Raw genomic sequence first — 22,676 nt, 5'->3', positions numbered from 1 at the left:
GCATGAATGCATTTACATCATATGATTATCTGCTTTTTGTGGACGGAAGGTTCAAAGGTTTCTATTGAACAAGGATGACCTCTGCTCTGCACACAAAAACGTGCTGTATTTATATGTACTTGAAAAGCCTAGAAAGAGATTGTTAATGTTATAACGTGACATCATATTAAACTTAAAGCATGTATTTCTAGGTTTACTTAAGTTCTGTATTGTGTGTATCATATTAGTGAGTAGAATGACTCTTCCATTTATGGTAAAACACAGTCATCACTTAAGCCTACATTTATCCCTCAATAATTGATAGTAGATTTATCACGTTATTTGTATTACAGACACCATAAATAATGTATTGCTTTTTGGGGAGTAATTTTGTTTGATATATCTATCTATATTTGCAACTTTTTGTCTTTTTATTGAAAAACAAGGTAGAGCAATTTTATACAATACCCATCTTTTGTATATTTGTAACGCAATAGAAACAAAGAAAGAAAGTCTGGTAGTCCCAAACCGCCCTGGACCCGGAATCGCTGAAGGAGTAATTTATGTATTCCAGGAACCTTGTCACTTCAGATGGACATTTGACTGGGAAACTGATTGCGGAGAAAGATTAGGGGGCTTTGGGAAAGGTAGAGGAATCTGCAATAAGAAGGACGTTCATCACAGTTGAACAGAGTTAACCCTTCCTGCCTATGACATATTGGCAGGAAGGTCAGCATACAATGACAATTTATGTTCAGTTTTTGTCCATGTTGATTTGATGATGGAAAGCTATTAGTTGATGGTTATTGCAAATAAATGTAGACTCATCGGAGAACCCTGCCGTGACCCCTTGTCATTGGTAAAAATGTGTGCGTGGCAACCATGAGTGCTTCCCATTTGTGAACAATGCCCTTGGTGAGGAGCAACAGATTGGAATCACTCAGATAGGTTCCCCATTCAAAAAGCCTTCTCTGCATCCAGAGAGATCACCACTTCTACCACCTCCTTAGATGCTGGAGAGTATTTGACATTGAGGAGACATTGAACATCAGAGAATGAGTGACGACCTCTCATGAAGCCAGTTTGATCAGGGGAAATCATATTAACTACTTTAGCTGACTTTTAGATACTATTACTCAGACTTTCCTGAATTGAACAATAGATTAATATCTGTCTGGTAATGGTGAACAAAATGGTGTAGTCTTGCTGGAATGCCCAGACTGTTTGTGAGTTTGGTCAAAACATTTAATGATATGTTGCTGACAAACATGCTTCACATTCTGTGAACTTTCGACAGGATCCATTTTCAGAGTTCCTTAATCTAACCTGGGTAAGCTCTGTGGCTGAAGCTCTAAATTAAGCAGAGGTCACTTGTGGCATCAATTCTGCCCACCTTTCAAGTGTTTAGGGTGCATACCACATGGGCGCAATGCCCTGACTAACGAGTCCCGGACCCTGGTTCGATTCCCCACCAGGTGGACCATTTTCTGAATGTCATTCAACTACTCGCTCTTAATTAATATTACCGGTCTCTCTCCACAGTTACTGTCAATAAAGGCTTAACAATGACCTCCAAATAACGTAAAATATGTTGAAAATAATTCTACCCACCTTGCCACCCACTGGAAGATATGTCTTTAGCTTCCATTGATTGGTCAACTGTCATGGGGGTTATTATATATAGCACGCTCACCAATCTGAGAAGTAAGTAGAATCTTATAAAATACTGCTAGAAGTCAGGTCAAATTTTCAATTGTTTTCACAATTCTAATAACAAGAAAAGAAACTATACCGGTTCACAACATAAAGCTGATTATGGTTATTTTGAACAAAGGGGAAGTGCTTTGTTTTCCCAAACCTAAACGTGCCATTTCTCACTTAGTTGATGAGAGGAGTCAGTGTTTTAAATGCTAATCAGACTCTTAACAATCATGACGGTCAACAGAATCACACGCACGCACGCACGCACGCACGCACGCACGCACGCACATGCACATGCACATGCACATGCACATGCACATGCACACGCACACGCACACGCACACGCACGCACACACGCACACACGCACACACAGTTGTCTTGCATGTAAACACACGCACGTGTGCATACACACACACACACACACACACACACACACACACACACACACACACACACACACCACATAATTATGCATAGACAAGTCTCTAAACACATACTGTATGTACACACGCTAATCATTATCCGTGGTCTGTGGGAGTCTATCTTAGCGGCTGATCACACCACAACAATAGGGAGGCACCTGCTTCCTCAGCTGAGCTAGGAAGCTATCTTCCTGTTTAGGAAGCTGCTGGTAATGGGAGCCGTGTAAGACATGGGAAGGAGAGAGGAAAGCAAAGACAGAGGTATACCAAGTGTGTATGTAGATCAAGGAAAATTTAGAAGGAGGGAAACACTATAACCACTTTGGTTGTTCACATGATTTGGACTCTTGTCATGACAACTCCATATTTGTAGTAATAGTTATATTTAGGCTGTCTGGGGAGTGGGGACTAATTGTCTACGCCAGGCCGAAAGGCATGGCGAGACTATGTTTTACCCCCTGTCTGTCTGTCCGTCCGTCTGTCCGTGTGTGTGTGTGTCCGTGTGTCATTCTGTCACTCTGTGTACAGCTAATCTCCGGCACCGTTGGCTTTCTTGCAGCGAAACTGTGCACACACACTCCCTGGATGCCAGAGCAGAACCTCTGCCCCAATTTTTTTATATCTCTTTTAGTCTTTTGAAATGGAAGAAATGCAACAGCATTATTTCACAGTGAGGAATAAACTTATTTTAACAGGTTTTTGTGGATAATGAAGCAGCATTTATTTTGTTCTCCCCCTCCAAATAATTGGTATCCAATATCCAATATCTGTAATATTAGTTTGGTATGCTGTCCGATTAAAATGCATTGCACATTAAAATACAAATCGTTGAGATCAGTATCAATCAAGACTAATATAAACTGCAATCAATAGAATCAGAATCTGTTTTATTTGTCACATCACAGTTTTACAGGTGTAAAGCAGTGGGTGAAATTCCTTTTTTCGTGCGCGCTCCTTTGTTTTGTAGTATTCCATGAGAACAGAGAGGACAGAGGTAGAGTAAGAGCAATGGGAAAGAGATAGACAGGTTAAACAGAAAGATATATACATACTGTATATACAGATAGCGTATGTGAAAGCTATCTGTATATACATGAAGCCTATGAATATTCCTGTAGTCTTTTTATGGGTGTTGCTACTATAGGTCCTCAGTACTCATTTCATTGAAATTGCAAAAATGGGTCAGATTTTACACACATTTTACAATGAGGCTTTTCGCTGTTGCTACCAGTGAAAAAGTGGAAGTGACCTTGTTGACTCTTAGGGATGTACTGCATACATCCTCTTATGAAAGTCTACAGTGTCATTGATTTGCAACATAACTCACGTCAAAAACAAATTCACCACATGAGACAACTTTTTTTAATGTTAAAAGGCCATCACTGTAATCTACTGAGGAAGATGCCCAAAATAGGGACACCACATTGAACGTGGTTTATCTCATAATTCATATTAAAAGATGAGTATGTGGCTAAAATAAATCACATTTAACTGCTGCTGAATCGACAATGTTACAAATAACTTTAGCTGGTTTGCTGGTGTAGTGCCACCTCATATGAGGTCAACTGCTTTATTATCTTTCTGTGTCTTCATCCAGCCCCGGCCTGGATACAGCAGTCATAACGTCTCTGACTTATTAGTTCCTTCCACTCTCACCTGGCTACTATCCAACACGGCACAGCTCTCACAATGACCGGAGTTATTAGTGTTGATAAGAAACACACACGCACGCGCACACACACACACACACACACACACACACACACACACACACACACACACACACACACACACACACACACACACACACACACACACACACACACACACACACACACACACACACACACACACGCTCACTCACAAACACCTCTCTACCCACGCTCAGTGGCACTCAGGACACCTCTTAAGACACAATACATCTTTGAGGAGATGGGGGGGCCTGAGAAATGTCCCACTGGGATGTGTTGTTTACATTGAAAGCTGTCGGTATTGTTGTCATTGAGTGGTTGCTGTAGGAAAAGCACAGTAGCAATGGAGGATAATATTGAACTTCACTTCTCTGTCCTCATGACATTTGGATTTGCATGGGCTTCCTGTCCCAATTCCATGTTCTTATTGATGGGATAGGGATTTTGGTGTGTGTGTGTGTGTGTGTGTGTGTGTGTGTGTGTGTGTGTGTGTGTGTGTGTGTGTGTGTGTGTGTGTGTGTGTGTGTGTGTGTGTGTGTGTGTGTGTGTGTGCGTGCACACAAGTGCATGCCTGCATGTGTTTATCCTTAAATGTGTGTGTTCTGGCTGAATGTGTTCTGCACAGTGTATATCTTTTGCAAGAACGTGTGACTTGGTGTTGTACGTGTCCCGTCTGAAGCGAGGGGTAACCATTAATTTCCTCATCCGCCGGCCTCAAGCCCTAAGGGCCAGTTAGTAGACTCCCATCTGCAGACAATGACATGTTTCCTGTCCCTTTTGTCAACTCTGAGAAAAGTCCCTCCATTAGCCTTAAAATAGGGACACCTATGCTCTTAACATGAGCCTGCCTCCCCTCTCACTGTGGGTGGCTTAGGAGGCTCAAGACATAATTGTTGAAAATATTAGCAATTGCCACTTAGCAATGCTTGTACTAACTGAAAACGGTCCCTGGGAAAGAAGACGTAGTGGACCTTTTCTGTCTGATGTTATTTATGAATGTGTGATTTTCTGATAATGGCCTTTTTTTGTTAAGGGGAACTAGTTGCCATTACAAATCTGTGTACTGTAAAACAACAAAGATGAGTGAAAACAGGATGAGGAGACACAGAAGTACATAGCAGATATCAACACATCAAAATATGACAGTTCACAATTAATGTTGTTTTACAGTAGCCTACACCTACAGTACATGATGTCAGCCCTGGGGTTTGGATGTGAAAGGGGTAGTTTTGCATTTCTTTTTTAGGCCATGGTCACACAAGCGCTTCATACACGCCGTAGCCAAGCCAACGCAAGCCCAGACTTCAGACGCGTCAATTCCCCATATTGTCTTGCAGGGCTGGGGACAGTGCCGGCAGGAGTGTCGGTTCTCTGGTGTGTATTAGTGGTGGGAAAAAACGTTCATTTCAGTGAACGAACGATTTCGTTTACGTTCACCATTATATCCGTTCATATGATTCGTTCTAATCTCTCAAGAACAGATTCTGCTCTGCGTTGGAATCTGTCGTGAAGGTTCGTCATAACGTGTACACACTGGCCTACAAGTGGGCGTGCCTTCAGATCAGGAAGCAGGCCGCACTTTACCCAATCAAATGTAGTGGGCGGGATTTACGTGTCCGCCGATCCTTCCCTACTCGAAACAAATCGAAACAAATTTAACAATAGCGTCCGCGGAGCAGACAAAACCTCGGAAAGATATTCACATTTTAACTTGCTCTTTCATCATAGAAACAAGTGGGCTTATAGCCAAAACGATCCATGTTCTCTGGGAGAAGTGGTGTTAGTGTTCCGTGTAGAAATATTGTTAATGGGAATGAAAACATAGTCGCACCACCGGAAGTGAAACGCTGAAGGCAGACCAAAACCCCGGTTTCCTTGCGCACGGGTGCTCCGTCGTCTTTGTCCCAGAGCCAACTGAGATAGTACAAACAGCAGAGGGCGCTGTTTTTCCTTCTCATTTACTCTGGGCTCCCAGATTGGATTTGTTCAAATGACTTGTTCAGTAGCGCTATTGTCTAGTGAAAAACACACAACCGCACCGCTGTCTGTCTGTTGCGGGAACAGCCTAACCTCCCGTCCTGTGTATGTGGGGGGGGGGTGACCAGTTTCAGGAAGTAACGGGTTCGTTCACGGCAAAGAACTAGTTCTTGTGAACGAATCAATCATGAACGACCCATCACTAGTGTGTAGATCGTTTGAATTACATTGGAGTGTTTGGCTCACTGAAAGAAAACTGCAAGTGAAATGGCTGCCAAGTGGCATCAACCACAGCACTTCTTTCTTATTGGTTGATTGATGTCTGGGAAAAATTCACCAATGTTGGACTCTGTACTGTAGCATAGAATTGAACACGTATAAGCTGACGCTTCGGACGCATTTAAGTGTGACTGTGCCCTTAATTGGAAATTCATAATGCTGCCACATCTAAGGGCACGATCACACATGTGCGTCATATTACGCGTTGTAGCCAACACAAGTTCCCCATGTTGTCTTGCAGGTAGTGGGCAGTTCCGGTTTTCTGGTGTGTAATTCATATGAATGGTTGTCTCACTGGAAGAAAACTACAAAATTACTTATTGGTTGATATTCGGTCAAAGTTCCACGTCGAACTCCAAGCATCACACGTCACAAAACATAAGGAAACATACAATGGAATGCATGTACATGCACATGTTCACAAGATGCACATACTGTAATAAGAGGAACATGGGTTTAAACTTTAGATGGTTACCTTTCAATTTGTGTAACCTTTTTTGGCGTTAAACCAAATAATTCTTAATAACGTGAAAGATTCAGTTATGGAGACTAATGTTGCAATTCATTAGCCCTATAGGCCCTATAGCCTATGTAAACCCACAAAATGTTTTAGCCTTGTAGTATATATGGCTATAATTACATCAGTGATTCATTGACACTACTGTACACCTGAAACCTTTGCTCTTGGTAGATAGGGGATTTTCAGCGGAAAGGTTTTGTGGTGAACTCAACCACATGTGAAGTTTTAGCTATCTTAATAATCATACAAATCTTCCACAAAATGTGCTAGAGCATAATCTGATGTTAGGTTATCCTGCCTAGTCAAATCCAAACGGATAGTTCCCCTGCTTAAATGTTCTACCACCACCCACACACCCACACACCCGCACCCCGTGTACAGACCAGATTGATGTAAGAAAAATATACGCATTTACATCATTTCAAGTTTTGTTTCTGCTTGATGAGGAAGTTTTCTATTTTTGTAACTGTAAAACTGCAAAGTTTTGTACTTTTATTTCCTCATGTTTGCATACATATCCATAGCAAAACTCCCCAGTGAGGCAAGCGAGGATGTCACTTCAGCTTTGATAGCCACAAACTTTAGCCGCAGTCAGAAAAAAACTAACATTCCCTACTGTCGGTCTCCATTCATATATTCAATGAACGTTCCTTTAGAACACTGAGCAATGACATTAAATAGAATCCTTCATAAAAACAACCACTCTGATATACCGTATTGATGAAGTATGTTTATTTTTAGGATTTTCAGAGCACCAGTTAATTTACCTTGCAAATGTGATGACACATATCTCTCAAATACCCCCTCAATATATCAAAAATATTTTTTTTATTATTTCCTCTTTTTTGTCAAAAGTGCTCTCAAGACTCTAGCTGGAGCCCTCATTCAAGGCCATTATAATTATTTGAAAAGACATAGGCACATTATAATGCTGTTTTGGTGTTATGAACATTCATGGATGGATTTTGTACTTTTACATTGTAGATCAGCGGTTCTCAACCTGTGGGTCGGGTCCCCCACATGATTTTTTTTTTTTGGGGGGGGGGGGGGGGTCCCCAGATGTCAGTGAAGTGACCTTTTTAATACCTATAGCCTATAATAACATGAAATAATATAAGAAAGAGGCTAAACTTTTAACAATAGCTGATCTACAAGAGTTGTGAGCTTGTAGATCGTCTATTTTCACAATATTTATCTGTGGAACTGAGTCAAAATAAATGTCATGCCTCAACTAAAATGTTCGGAGGTCCCCAGGTCAAATATGATTATTTTGGGGGGAAATATGATTATTTTGGGGTGTCCCAAACCAAGGTCAAATATGATTATTTAGGGGTGTCCCCAGGTCTAATATGATTATTTTGGGGGGTCGCCGCCTGAGAAGGTTGAGAACCACTGCTTTAGGTGATAATCCACAGTCCAAGTGATTTGGTTTTACAACCCATTATGTTAGTTGTTGAAATTTCCGATCTGACAACAAAAACTCTTTGTCTGAAAAGGTCAATCAGGATTTCCACAGGCTCACTTGCAGCATCTGTTTTTCATATTATGAAATTAAGTCCCCAAGAGTGTTGTATCTTGCTTTGTAGTTACAAAGCTAAGCTGCCAGCATATTCATCCTTTATCAAGAGACAAGGTCACAATATTGAGAATATAAAATGTAAATATTGACGAAAAGTTGACAAATAAGTACGAGCAGCTGTTTGACAGTTTTAAAGCTGCTCAGCGATTAGGTTCAGATGGAAAGCACAGGATGAGAATGAATGCATAGTGTGCGTGAGCGTGTGCGTGTGCGTGTGCGTGTGCGTGTGCGTGTGCGTGTGCGTACTACTATTGTTGTGGGCAACTACGCATGTAACGGGTCTCAAGGTGTGAGTCTCACACCTTCGACATAGACCAGACTTATAGGTGGACCTCATCACACAGGATGAGGTCCACATATCCTTCGTGCTGTTTAGACAATCACCTCAAACTGGTGTGATCATGATGTTCTCTCATACTCAAATCAGTAAGGAGAGTGTGGCAGTTGTAAAATCTGCTTGTGTTCATGTTTTTTGTCATCTGATTTGAGATGGAGATGGCAGAACATTTTGACTGGGTGCTGTGGGCGATATGGTTCTACTCTTGGGGATGCACCCCTGCTCCAGCAGTACATTTATATCTGAAACCCATTCAGGGTACAATAGGTGGAGGAGGTTTTGTAGTCGGCAGCAGCGTTATACTGCATAGCTCAGCATAGAGAGTGAATGTGAGTGTGAAGGCCTCTTAAATAAGCTGCCAATCAGTGCAGTGAGAGAGAGTAATGGAATGCCTTCAGGCACTTTAACCACAAGCCGTAATAAAAAAAATATTAAAGTTGCTGATCTACAAGCTCGTAACGCGTGTAGATCAGCTTTTTTCACTTTTTTCCTTGAAAATAAAAAAGTTACTTATGGGACACCAGAGTGAAAGTGATTAATTCAGTTGGCACGGGTAAGCAATAAGCATACAGACCATATGCATATGCATTTCGCCACTAAGCTTTCATAATGCTGATGAAGTGTCTGGTTTTTGTCACGTATTGTGCTGACACAGCATAGCGTGACTGTGGTGGCTGTCTGTCAACTTTCTTGTTTACACAAACATATAGGGTAGGGCAGATATTGGAAGATCTAGCAGTTGGGTCAGTGTGTCCTGGTTGCACACAGTAGACTTTGATGAAGGTTCTGTTCAATATGGCGTTTTGGGAGCTTTGGGACTAAAAACATAAACAACTCCATCCTTTACCTCTGACGTAATCTCTGATTTGACTCTGGTGTTTCTGCCCATTCTGGTTTCTGTGTACCTAAACTATCTGCTTATCCGTTTTCATGCAAAACAGCTGACAGGTACAGTACAGTATGTACTGAGATAAGTTGACGTGGCTGGCTGTTCATAGAAAGAGGCAGATAAATTAGTGGAGGAGCTGCAGTTGTAGTGCATAGGTACTATGTCTGCATGAATAGTATTCTGCTTAAATTTAAAATGTCAAGCTTTTGTCATTATGGTATTATACATACACAGTGCAGGTGAATAGTGGCTGCAGTAAATACTGTGCATGCGTGTGTGTGTGTGTGTGTGTGTGTGTGTGTGTGTGTGTGTGTGTGTGTGTGTGTGTGTGTGTGTGTGTGTGTGGGGGGGGGGGGTTGTCGTTGTCGTTACCAACAACACAGACAGAGATCTCTGGATGAATCATGAACAGTTTATTTGGGGAAGGGTTTCAAAGAGCAGCAAAAACAAAGGTTCTTCCCAAATAGGAGTAGTTTCAACAGGATGCTTTCCAATGAGTATAGGCTCACCCTAGATTGCCTATTAGAGATACAAAATGAGAGTCGATGTACAGTTACTTACTTACTTATCCACAAGTTTCCTAGGGCGTTGTGGTCATCACTTCCTGTCGATTTGATCCAATCAAATCCAATCAAATCCAATGACATCCAATGAAATCGACAGGACGTGATGCCCACAACGCCCTAGGAAACTTGTGGATACATTCCCCAAAAGTTGGACTGGGTAGCTTACCGCCCGACACTGCGTCATTCACCAAGGAGAGTGACTGCCTTTTGAGGAGAGACCTAAGGCTATAAAAGCTGCAGCACACTAATTATACCACAGATGTCATCACTTTGAGCTGATTGAGAATGTGATTACGCACATTGTTCCATGCCGCTGGCCAAAGGGCACTATGAACTATCCAGGGTGTGCTGAAGTATCTCCCCATACCAGACCTCTGCTCCTGCTCCCTCGGTGGCCGTGCCTGCTGGGACGGGCCCACAGCGACAACACAATGTGTGAATATGTGTGTGCCTGTGTGTTTGTTTGTATGGGAATGGGATGTTGGTGACATAGTCCATGAGTTCAAGAGTCCTATGACCTATGAGTAAAAGCTGTCACTGACCCTGTTGGTATGGGACGGGATGCTCTGGCAGGCTACTGTTAATAGAAATATGTTGAACAATACATATGCGTGCGTTTTTGCATATACATCCATCCATCTGCACCTGTTATATCCTGTTGGCTTCTATTTAGCATGGAGCATCACACAGACCGCATTAAAATCAGCTCATCTTATAAACATTATATCTTCTCCTTTTGTAGACCTCAGTGTTGAAGATGCAGCACACAACGTGCACAGAGGACCGGATCCAGCATGCTTTTGATAGGTGTCTGGATGGCCTCAGACAAAGCCCCACAGCAGCACAACACTGGAATGGTAAGGAAAGATGAACAGCTATAGTTTTTATTCTGTCATGTTGGTAGGTTTTCACATGTTTTTCAGATGTTGTGAATAAACATGCCATACAAAATGTAAAATCCTCAGTGTCAATTTAACTCTGCCCTCTGCACAACAGCACTGTTCTCTCAACACAAAGTTTCACTGACAAAGTCTCTGGAACTCTACTGGAGGGATGGAACACCATTCTAACAGTGTTTTAGATGATGGGTTGAGATATGGTGGTTGCGAAGATCATAGCATATGAATCACATCATTTGCATACCGATAAAAAACATTCAGTGACCACTCATGCCATGTAGTTTGAGGGAATTGCCATCCCATCAGGATATAACAAATGTATCATCATAGGATTGGTATTGATTTGCAGTGACCATTCCCTCTAAGTGGACAAGTGGATTCTTGGTGTATACCAGTGGTTCTCAACCTGTGGGTCGGGAGCCCCAGGGGGTCCCCACATGATTTTGTGGGGTTGTCCCCAGATGAAGTGAAGTGATATATTGCACTTTTACCTTAGCGCTAGGTATACTCTTAGCTGCTTGTTTTAGAAGAAAATGTACTTAAGACTTCTGGTGATTAGTAGTTTCGTTCCCTACCTATGTTGAATGCACTTATTGTAAGTCGCTTTGGATAAAAGCGTCTGCTAAATGACTGTAATGTAATGTAAAGTTGTCAGTGAAGTGAAAATGTTTTAAAGAAAGAAAAAAAAGACCATAACTGCACCTAAAGTACCCAACAAACTATACTATAAAAACTGGTAAAATATTGGCCAAATTGTCAAATAATATAAGAAAGAGGCAATATTTTTTTTAAATGTTATGCCTCAACTCCTACATTCCAGGGTGAGGGGTCCCCAGTTCAAATATGATTATTTTGGGGGTCACGGCCTGAAAAGGTTGTGAACCACTGGTGTATACCACACATGCATGAAATCTAAATGAGACAGAGTTACAGGGAAATGAGAGAGAGATTTGCAGGGACTGACACAATCCAATCTACCTCAGATGCAATTAAAATACACAAAAAAGACAACCCAGCATGTCGAGGGTTGATGTAAGATTTTCAGACTCAATTCCGAATATTTCTCACCAGCTGATGACTTCACTGACTGCTGCTTGTCTTGTTTTTTAGTGTGATACTTATTTACTCCTTCAGAGTTAAATGAACACAGGATTTTGCAGTGGGGGGAAAAAACAAATTATTACAAAAATCCACTGAGATGTTCACTTCTTCCCCATTTACATTATATCATTTATTTACTGTACGTCTGTCTGTTTCTCACATGTTTTAACACAAGGAAAACATGTGTCGCTAAACCCTAAACCAGAGAGCCAATGAGTTCATTGCCAAGCAACAGTTGTTGTTGTTGATTCAATATCGTCAGAAAGACATATTATAGTGTGCTAGCGGAAGTGCTCGGGTTGACACTTTGGGAGGAAGTTGTGCCACATGCTGCTGCAGTGTATGAGTGGGGCGTCATGCGCCATAAGTCTGATGTGGCATACTGTAGGTTGGTGCGAATCACATTGTATCTGCCTCCCACACACACACACACACACACACACACACACACACATACACACACACACACACACACACACACACACACACACACACACACACACACACACACACAAACCATCCACGCAAGTGTTTTACACACCATAGACAACTTTCAAGATAATGATGAACTGATGCAACTTTTCACAATGTTTCATACGTTTCATAATCAAGTAGTGTGTGGGACACCACGTGCAAGATATAGGTAAAAGTTCCTTGCTGTGCCTTCCTTTAACCCATCAAACCTGGAAAAGCATCTGTCATTTTAGATTTTTAGCGTTGGCTATTCAAAAATAGCAGATGTACAAGCTCACAGCACGTCACTACATGCCGCGCTGAGGGCTTGTTGTACGTCTGCTATTTTTGAACATTTTTTAAACATCTTGAAAGTGTGAGAACTGCTGGTTTAGAGGGCACTTGAAGAATTGGCCTCAGGTCTTCATGGGTTAAACCTTAACCCATTAAGACCTGATGTCAATTCTTCAAATGTCTTTAACCGTTAAAGGATTCCTTGCTATTAGCAGAGATTACCCCTGTCTTCAACACATTTTGTGTACACAAGTGTATTTAGTGTAGTGGTTCTCAAACTCATTTCAAGGAACCCCATAACTCTGAGAGTGTACAAAGGGGACGGGTATTTGGTTCCATTTGTACCCTCTCAGAGTTACAGACCTTTAAGGGTCCATTTTGAAAATAAAATTACCGTTGTATGACCCTTCATCAGTGGCGGCTCCAGAGAATTTTGATTGCTATGGGGGGCTGAATTGTTTAGAGCAGGGGCTAATGAATTTAGGCAACAGACAATAATGATGAATAATACTAGGCCTAATAACAACAAACAAGATTCAATGATTCTAGTTTAATATTCCACATAACATAAATACACATTACTAAATGTATAGTGTTATACCACAGTCCAAATAATTCTGTGAATGTATAATTAGCAGATTATTATTGCATAAAATATGATTTCATAGTTTAGTTACTCAGTGTTACTCAGAAGTCAGTTCATTGTCTTTCATATATCAGGGGTAGGCTACTCAAAAAGAATCTTAAAGGTCCACAAAGAAAGATTTCAATGAGTCAAAGGTTTGGTCGGTCAAGCCACACTACTCATCATGTCTATATTTATATAACTACAACTAGTGGCCTTGACTGTTGTGTATGCTACTGCTGTTGTTAGGCTGTGTAATGTTGTATTACTGTCTTTGTATGTACGGTTTTTGTTTTGTTTTTGTAATTATGCTGCTGCAATGTCTATAGAAGCAAACATAAGTAGGCTACTATTCTTATGTACCTGTACACAAGATTCTAATACCACTTTGAACTGAACTTTATGCATTATGGTGTCAGTCAGTGGATTCATTCACTGTCACAGCTAAAATGCACTATGCATTTTTTTATTATTATTATCATCATCATCATCATCATCATCATCATCATCATCCAGCAGGGTAACAGGATAGGTGGGCACTAGGGAAATCTGGGCACCTCGATGTACAATTGGCTATTTTGACCAAAATGTAAAATAATTAAATATTTGAAAAATGGTCTTAAGTAATGTAAAGTCACGGAGATGACAGACCATAATACAAGTGTAGTGACGGAGATGACAGCCCATAATACAAGTGTAGTGTTGTGGACTACACAGAGAAGTGTTGTCATGGAGATGACAGTCAGTGGTAATTGCAGTTAATACAAATAATATATTATGAAAAGTATAATTTGCTTCAATTTGCCCAGAGTCTGGAGATAGATCAGGGGAGGCTTAGGCCCCCCCCCCCCCTGGAGCCGCCCATGCCCCTCATTAACTATTCCTTTTAACTGCAAATGTTTTTTTTTCATCCACTCATTGTCTCCGCCAGGCCGAAGGCATGGTGGAGAGTATGTTTTCGTTCCCGTCCCGCTGTGTCCCCCCCCCACCCCCTAGCCAAGCTTACATTGGTCAAGCTTCACGTGACACGTGACAATATGTAGGTGTGTCACTTCGAAACATTGTTTACATGTTTCGAAGTGACATCAGTGCCATCAGCCAAGCTAACATTTAGTCAGGGGATATTAGCAGAAAAAGTTCCAATTTTGGAATAAATTCCTTACCAAAAATCCTCACCAATGTGTTCGTAAAGGTGTCTAGTAACACATCTCACAAAGACTGAAATGCAGTTTCCCTAGTTTCCCAGTTTCCCCACACCTATCCATCAGCCAAGCTAACATTGGTCAAGTGACACGTGACAGTATGTAATATTGACAGGATTAATGGAGAGTATCTCTTCCTCTCCGTCCGTCTCTATGTGTCCGTCTGAGAACACCCAACATTGGTCAAGCTGCATGTGACATCACATTCACGACCTCGGAGCACAGGTCTCCGCCAGCGGACCTGTGCTATTTTAACCAAAGGAAATCAGTTACCAGTGGCTGGCAGGTCTATATTACATATTCTGATGTAATATAAATAGCTTAGACAGGATCAATCAGGAACAGTACTTTCCAGTACAAACTGAGATCACAGCTGAGATCACACAATGCAACTAACTCCCAGTACGCGAACTGAAGAAGCAGCAAATCATCGTCTGAAGCTTGGTGTAGTAATAATGACTGTTCGATGGTTGATTTGATTGTGGTTGCTTACCACCTCTGTATCTCATTACTTATTGCTATAATAATATAATTGCTATGATATAGTAACATGTTCTATCTTTGGTAAGAATTAGAACATTTCTAGAAAACTATGGTTAAAGATAGGGTAAGTGATTTCCTTTGGTTAAAATAGCACGGGTCCGCTGGCGGAGACCTGTGCTCCGAGGAGCTCATTTTCTAGTTTACAACTGTAATTATGTGACAGTAACATTGATTGCACTCTCTTCTTATTTTGACACGAGTACTGTGTGATTACTTATATATGAATTAACTTATTCTGCTTTTTTCCAGTTCTGATGTGCTCAGCAGGCCTGGCAATGAACCGCTGGAGTCTGGAGGAGTTGGTGAAGAGGGACCCAGATAACTTCCTCATCCTCCTGCAACAGATCATCAGTAAGACCAGAGAGGTAAGAGGCCTATAAACTAACCATCAGTTTAACAATTGATGAATTTGTTGATTATGTTTTAGATTATTGTATTAATGTATGTGATTAATTTAGACCATACAGTGATGATACAATAAGATTATAAAGTACAAGATGATGTTACATGCTCATCACATGTTATCTTCAGTCAACTCCAATTCTCCCCTTTTTCTGATTTCCTCACTCACTGTGTAATCTTGTCACTGCTGACCCCTACTGGTTGGTCTTTGGACTGGTTGGTCCTAGGGATGGTATCGAGACCTTAGATACATGTACCTGTAGATACCGTAGATACTACATTTGGCCCCTGCTGTTCATTGGAGCGATGTGTTAATGCGGCCACCATATTGGTTGAGGAAAGCTTTGCCTCCTGCATGTATGTCTATTGAAGAAGGAGGTCTTTCCACAATTAAAATCATTACAACTTGCAGATTTTTTTTCAATTTATGTATTTTGGTTTGTTACAAATGCCATACATGTAGTTATTTTATGATACAGGATACTTACGTTAAATAAAAAATGTGGGTCTTCATACCAAATACCTTATTTTACTTAAATAGGATGATGTTACGGTATATAAAACAGGATAAATGTTTTAGTCTCACTCTCCAGGTATACGATTACAAAACTAAAAAATATATATAATTTGGTAGTGACATTGACATAGAATCAAGTGGCCAATGTGCCATCTTTGTGTGTTATGTCTATGATAGAAACCACATGCATCCTCCAATGACCAATACACATTGAATTGCTGGCTGCTTCTTTTGTCAACTACAACTTTTGATGGGTAGAGATAACACTACTATGGATTTGTTGTGCGAAAGGACACTAACTAATGTGCAAACTGTGTCCAGGCCAGAAACAACTGTCCATGGTCAACCTCTTTTATATTGTTTAATGCATTGATGTAGTTTTATTTTGAAGCAGTTATAGGCTACTAGCAGTGCCATCTTCATTGTCCTACTTGAAAGCAGTTCCAGCATTATTTGGACATAAATTTGAGCCTTGTTCTTGCCACAAAACAATTCTGTGAAGTAGCCTACTCTTTGCACTGGTTTTCACCAACTTGGCTCTTGGCGTGGTGTGTGTGTGTGTGTGTGTGTGTGTGTGTGTGTGTGTGTGTGTGTGTGTGTGTGTGTGTGTGTGTGTGTGTGTGTGTGTGTGTGTGTGTGTGTGTGTGTGTGTGTGTGTGTGTGTAGGTTCAGGAGCAGTGTCAGTATGAGCTGGTGGCTCCTCTTGCTATCATGTTTTCGTCCACTCTTCTTCAGGTAAACATTTCACACTCCAGATGTTTTTATTGTTATTGTCACATTTAAATGTGTTTCTCTCCACATGAAATTTCAGCCAGATTTTATCATTTAGAAAAATAATGACTATATTTTATTTGGGTATTCTCTCCTGAAGTGCCCAGGTATTATTCTGGGTACATTGTGTGTACAATCAATTGAGAAAAAAAACAACACTTTGCTTGCTCTACTTTGGTTGCAGACACCGCACTGTCCTCCAGACACGGGACTGTTGGAGGAGGCCATAAGCGTATTCCATGGTTTCCTGAGCTGGCCAGAGCCCTACAGCAGTGTGTGTAGAAACCTCCTCTCCACACTACAAGAGGAAATCAAGGCCCCAGGTCAATATTTCTGTTGATCATTTTCTCTATTAGTGCCTCTCTGCTCTGTCGATCAGATTCAGTTGTACTTGGCCTCCCCCTAGTGGCAATGCAAAATCCAATCGTTTAGAGAACCCTAACCGAAACGCACACCTGAGAGATTCAATATCAGGAAGAGAACATCTTGAGAATAATTTCACTTACAGTATGAAATGAAACCCACAGATGCAGATTGAACTGAGTAATATGGGTTGTACAGGGTGCACAATGGAGAAAAGAGAAGTACTTTATTGTTCTAATATTATATAGTTTGAAAGCGGATGTAGTGTTAAAAGAACATTATAACACTAACACACACTGACACACGCTGTGTCGGCATGTGTGTTCTGCTTTTTGAGAAGTACGAAAATTAAGAGTAGACTTATATAATTGAATGACTGAATTGATTAATAAGCCAACCACATAACAAATGTACATGCTACAGTAAGTGTGATGGGTTGGTATGTTTATTACGCAACGTGATGCTTTAGACTCTCAGATAATATAATGTAATGAAACAATGATCTTCTTGTCTATGAGGTAAAATGGCAGTCTTCTCTGGCTCCAGACAACTAGCCATTGAGTACACAATACAAAATTGATAATATCATATCTCTGTAATTATTCCCTTTTATTGGCCTTATTGCTGTGATTAAATGAAGGAATCCTGCTTGTTTCCCACCAGGCATATCCTATCACCGACTAGTAAGAGAGGAACAAGGCCTCAACGTCTCGAACCAGTCCTCCAAGACCATGTATGTCCAAATAATGAATATATTTAATATTACATGTAAGGGCAGTATTATGTTCAAGAATAATGTTTATGTATTATGAATATTACATATGTGTTAGAATGTACTAGAATAAAGTGTTGCACTGACGGACTGGATGACATCACCATCTGCTAATGGCATTGATTGATTGATTGAATACTTTATCAACAGTTTGCAAAAAAGAACAGAAAGTACAGTTTAATACAAATACAATGCTAAAAGGATTGAACCCAAGAAAGCACTATGTCTTGTTTCCATTGGGGTCATGTGTATTCAATTCATATAAACAACATAGGGAGTAAAAACTGGAATTTAATTAAAACATTTAAATTACAGTAGAGCTAATTTCATATTGCATTGTAAATAAAATTCCCCCAATGTGCAGTTTAAAACAGCTTTTTCAGTCTTTGAACAACAGCATGTTCAATAATAGTCTATTTTCACTGTAAACAGACTGAGGAAATACCCTGTTTATTTTCAGACTGAGCATTATCTCACTGTTTAAAAAAAAAAGGAAGGTGATGTGTTTTACTGATGCTCTTATATGGTATACATACAGTAGTTGAAGCTCATCTTCACCCTGGTCACTACCTTTTGACAAGTCAAATTGTGGTGTTTTACATGTGTCGTGTAAGTTCTTGGAAACTCCCCATTCATCCCCCGCCTTCTGAATAACAGCTCCACAACTTCCTGTTCAACATGACAATTCCTCTTTATTGTACATGCATGCAAACTTTGTGCGTGAGAGTGTGTTCCTCCTCCACATTTATACACGTGTGAGCGTGTGCACACACACACACACACACACACACACACACACACACACACACACACACACACACACACACGCGCGCGCACGCACGCACGCACGCACACACACACACACGCGCACACACGCGCACACACGCACACACACGCACACATGCATACCCGCACACACGCGTGTGTATACGATCTCTGACTATGGATGTGTTCCTGTTCTTAGAACGGTGTTGTTGATGAACCCAGCTGAGGTGCCCGCTGAATTTCTGTCTGTGGCCGAGCAGCTCTGTCGCGTTCGGCACTCCCAGAGAGAGACCTACGTCACCCTGATCAAACACGCCTACCAGTCTGCCTTGGGCACCAAATACCCTCTGCACAGCATCCACACAGCCCTGCAGGTATGTCTAGCCGGGGAAGCATCTGTGTCATTTTAGATTTTAGCGTTTGCTATTCAAAAATTGCAGATATCTGCTATTTTTTAACATTTTTGAAAAATCTTGAAAATCTTGAATAATTTCGAATTTTATGGGGGTCTCTGTCACAAAACATTTTCAGATGGGGTTCCGCGGGACAAATATATATCAATTTTGGGGTCCTTGGCACAAAAAAGAACTACTGATTTAGAAGGCATTTGTAGAATCGGACTCAGGTCTTATAACTATAACTATATTATCCCTATTGTAGTTGTTAGTGGTGTGGACTCTGCCATCCACTTGAGTTAGAACAGTTAAAAAATATATATATCTTTATAGTTTGGTCATGGGACTAAGTGGTTACCCCAATTTGTAAACGTGAAAATCTATAGAAATGTTTTACAGAGAATTTAATCAAGAAACGCATTGAAATATATTGCATTGCAGCACAATGAACACATTTATGAATGACTACCTTATAATCACATTCACACATTTGGACAAGTTCCCCATACAAATCACAAGAAGAAACATATCTGGTAGAAGTAGTGGTATGTTCCCATCACTGGCAGCTTAACAGTGACTATTGTATCATCATAAATGTTCCTTATGGCTCGGACTGCGCCTCGCGGGTTCGAGTCCTGATCCCGACGGCCTTTGCTGCGCGTCACTCCCCATCTCTCTCTCCCCCACTTCCTGTCAGCCTACTGTCCTGTCAATAATAAAGGCATTTAACGAAAAATAATAATAAATGTTCCTTATATCAGGCACAAAATGTGGATGAGTTGGGAGAGATCTACTCCATGGTAACTGATATCCTTGAGACGGCTGCTGCCGTGGTTGGCCCGCAGATGGGCCGGGCTCATGTGATCCAGGGCCTGGAGAAACTGCGGGAGAGGATAGGCATTCCAGCTTCCAATGGGAGGAAGTCTGACGGTGAGAGCACAGGACACACTAGTCTCAAATAAGCTGAGATCATCAACACAATCAATTGATGCTATGAAAATGAACCACATCACAAAACATGATGTGGTTCTATTTCATAGTATTCATTTCATGTTTCACCCTCAGTGTAACATGAAAGCAGTGGTTGCTGATTTTTTTGTACTATGAAGACAATTAATCATCTTTTGGTGTGCAAAATCAGTGTGTTGAGTTTTGGTATACATTTGTTCTCATCTGTCTGTCTGTCTGTCTGTCTGTCTGTCTGTCTGTCTGTCTGTCTGTCTGTCTGTCTGTCTGTCTGTCTGTCTCAATTTGATTGTAAACAAAGCAGAGTGATATGTTACAGTAAAACATTCCAGCGCTGTTGTACTTTACTGTATATTAGCACTGATTTGATGTGTCTTAATTACTTTGATTTTCAATGTTTACCTTTATTTTTCTATCCCCCTCTTAGGAATGTTGCAGACTCTACCCGTGCCCACAGCCAAGTGTTACCTTTTTCAGTGGGACAAAGATAATTTTGGTAATGTATCCAGCATGTTTGCTGAAAAGCATACTCTAAATGTATTGAGGGATTTGTTTCTATGAAAGATAGCAGAAGTTTACTCTGTGTCCGTTTTGTTTCATTGTGACTGCAGATGTTCTGAACACCCTATTGGAGAATGAGCATGACCTGACGGACCTTCAGACCACTAATGGAGAGGGAGGAGAAGAGGAGGAGAATGACACATATGATGAAGATGAGGAGGATGATCTAGAAGAAGAAGAAGACGACAGGGAGGAGGATGGAGTACAGCCACCTGCCATGTCCATCATCCCAAATAGTTACAGGACCAACCACCGTGTCTCCACCTTCTCAAACGTCTCCTCCCTCTCCACTGCCTCCAAAGACTCTATGTTCTCCACACTGTCCATAGCCTCCGAGTCTTACCCCCCTTCGCTCTACTCTGTCACCTCTGGCGCAGACAGTGACTTCTTTGAAGATCCCGATGACTTCTATACCACTTCCTCGCCTCGTTCCTCTCCGGTTCCAGAGAGATCCTCCCCAAAGACCATGAGTAAATCCTCTGCCCGCCTCAGCCAGCACTTCTACCGGCTGTTCGTCAAGCCCAAGAGCTCTCGGTTACTTCACAGGGCCAAGAGCCTGGGCAACCCGGAAGCCACAGACCTCTCTATGGTGCGGTCCCAGCGCTCCAACTCTCTGCCCCAGCAGGTCCAATTGCGGAGCCCCGAACCGCAGCCACAGGCTCAGACTCTCAAACATGTCTGCTTCCGTAGGAGGCCCATTCTGAGCAGTGACGAGGACAGTAAGAGCAATACGCTGAGGGTGGTGGTGTTTGGAGCGGATCATGTGGCAGGGAAGGTGGCACGTGCCTACAGCAGCCTGAGGAAGAGGGAGAATGTGTGTCCACGTCTCAGCAGGGCGTTCAAGCTGCAGTTCTACTTTGTACCTGTGAAGAGGGACTCTGCAGCAGGGCCGATGTGCAGGAGGTCTTCTAATCCTATGGTGTTTTCAGGCAGTCCTCTGAAACGAAATGCCTCATCTAATGTAAGCGGAAGAAGGGTTTAGCATTGGGGACTTTTGGTGGGAAAGTGGAAAACTTGTGTTCTTCCAAAAAATGTGAAGGCTTTTCATTCAAATTACTTGCTAAAACCTGTTAATAAAAAAGTATTGCTGCATTGTTTTTTTTTATTTTTATGATTCAATGTTTATAGTATTGATGCATTGTTGTCGATCTGATCTACTGGTGCTAAAATGGTTTGGACTCTTTTTGATGTTTATTTAACATTACTGCCGAAATTAGTCTAACTTGTTTTGTTTAATTTGCTAAACCAGGACCTCAACTCCTCGGGCACAGAAGACAGTACTAATGACATCGCCCACCTCCTTGGAATGTTGGATCCTTGGTACGAAAGAAACACGCTCAGCCTGCTCAACCTGCCTGCCAACGTGGTCTGCCAGGTATAACACCCGTTTCATTTACCACACCGATACCATACCATTTACCATTATTGCATTGTTTGATTGATGTATTACTGAATGCACATTTCAGAGTATTGACATCATTCAAATTCACTCAAGTACAACTTGTGATCTTGCTCTCTATTACATAATCAAAGAGCTGGTAAAGGCCAAACATGTGATTATGCATCTGAATGAAGTGATAAATTGTGTGGTTATTGTCCCACAGCAAACCTCTAAAAGTGAGTCACAGTCTTGTGATAGTTCCTATGGGCAGCATCTGCCCATCCTGGCTGACTTGGTGCTGTACTACTGTCGTCATGCTCTACGACCCGCTCTGATCCAGCTCTATCAGGCTGAGGTTAGATATGCTGACACCCAAACGCACGCACGCACACACGCAATATTGCATTTGCCTAGGATAATTACAAGATCCTTACCCAATACTAGGCATGTAACAATTCCCTCAACTCACGCACGATACGGTCCGAATCACGATACTAGGTTCACGTAAAGATTTTTCACGATTTTTTAAACACACAATAATTTTCTAGACAAATTACCCAATTTTTTTTTTTTTTTTTATTATTTCCAGATTTTTTTATGTCCACAAATCCAGTATTTTCTTCTCTCTCTCTCTCTTTTCTTTTTTTTTGTACACAATACTGTGTTTTCTCTTATCCTCTATTAAATACAGTAGCAAATTACTATTTTTTTTAATCAATTATCTT

At 41.2% G+C, this 22,676-nt stretch overlaps 1 protein-coding gene across 1 annotated transcript in view; it reads left to right on the top strand.

Moving 5' to 3' along the window:
* pik3r5 (phosphoinositide-3-kinase, regulatory subunit 5) overlaps positions 1-22,676 on the top strand; it is a 30,189-nt gene that overhangs the window by 2,890 nt on the left and 4,623 nt on the right. Inside the window, exons 2-12 of the mRNA XM_084083527.1 lie at positions 10,684-10,798; positions 15,308-15,423; positions 16,644-16,712; positions 16,933-17,071; positions 17,775-17,844; positions 18,848-19,022; positions 19,805-19,973; positions 20,437-20,505; positions 20,621-21,531; positions 21,820-21,945; positions 22,175-22,306. Of these exons, the coding sequence (XP_083939653.1) occupies positions 10,699-10,798; positions 15,308-15,423; positions 16,644-16,712; positions 16,933-17,071; positions 17,775-17,844; positions 18,848-19,022; positions 19,805-19,973; positions 20,437-20,505; positions 20,621-21,531; positions 21,820-21,945; positions 22,175-22,306 (2,076 nt within the window). The 5' untranslated portion in view covers positions 10,684-10,698. The remainder of the gene's footprint in view (positions 1-10,683; positions 10,799-15,307; positions 15,424-16,643; positions 16,713-16,932; positions 17,072-17,774; positions 17,845-18,847; positions 19,023-19,804; positions 19,974-20,436; positions 20,506-20,620; positions 21,532-21,819; positions 21,946-22,174; positions 22,307-22,676) is intronic.

The sequence above is a fragment of the Gymnoscopelus microlampas genome, assembly GCF_963454915.1.
Source record: "Gymnoscopelus microlampas genome assembly, chromosome: 2".
NCBI lineage: Eukaryota > Metazoa > Chordata > Actinopteri > Myctophiformes > Myctophidae > Gymnoscopelus > Gymnoscopelus microlampas.
Note: the sequence above shows the minus strand (reverse complement) of the source record. Positions and strands in the feature narration are given on the sequence as shown.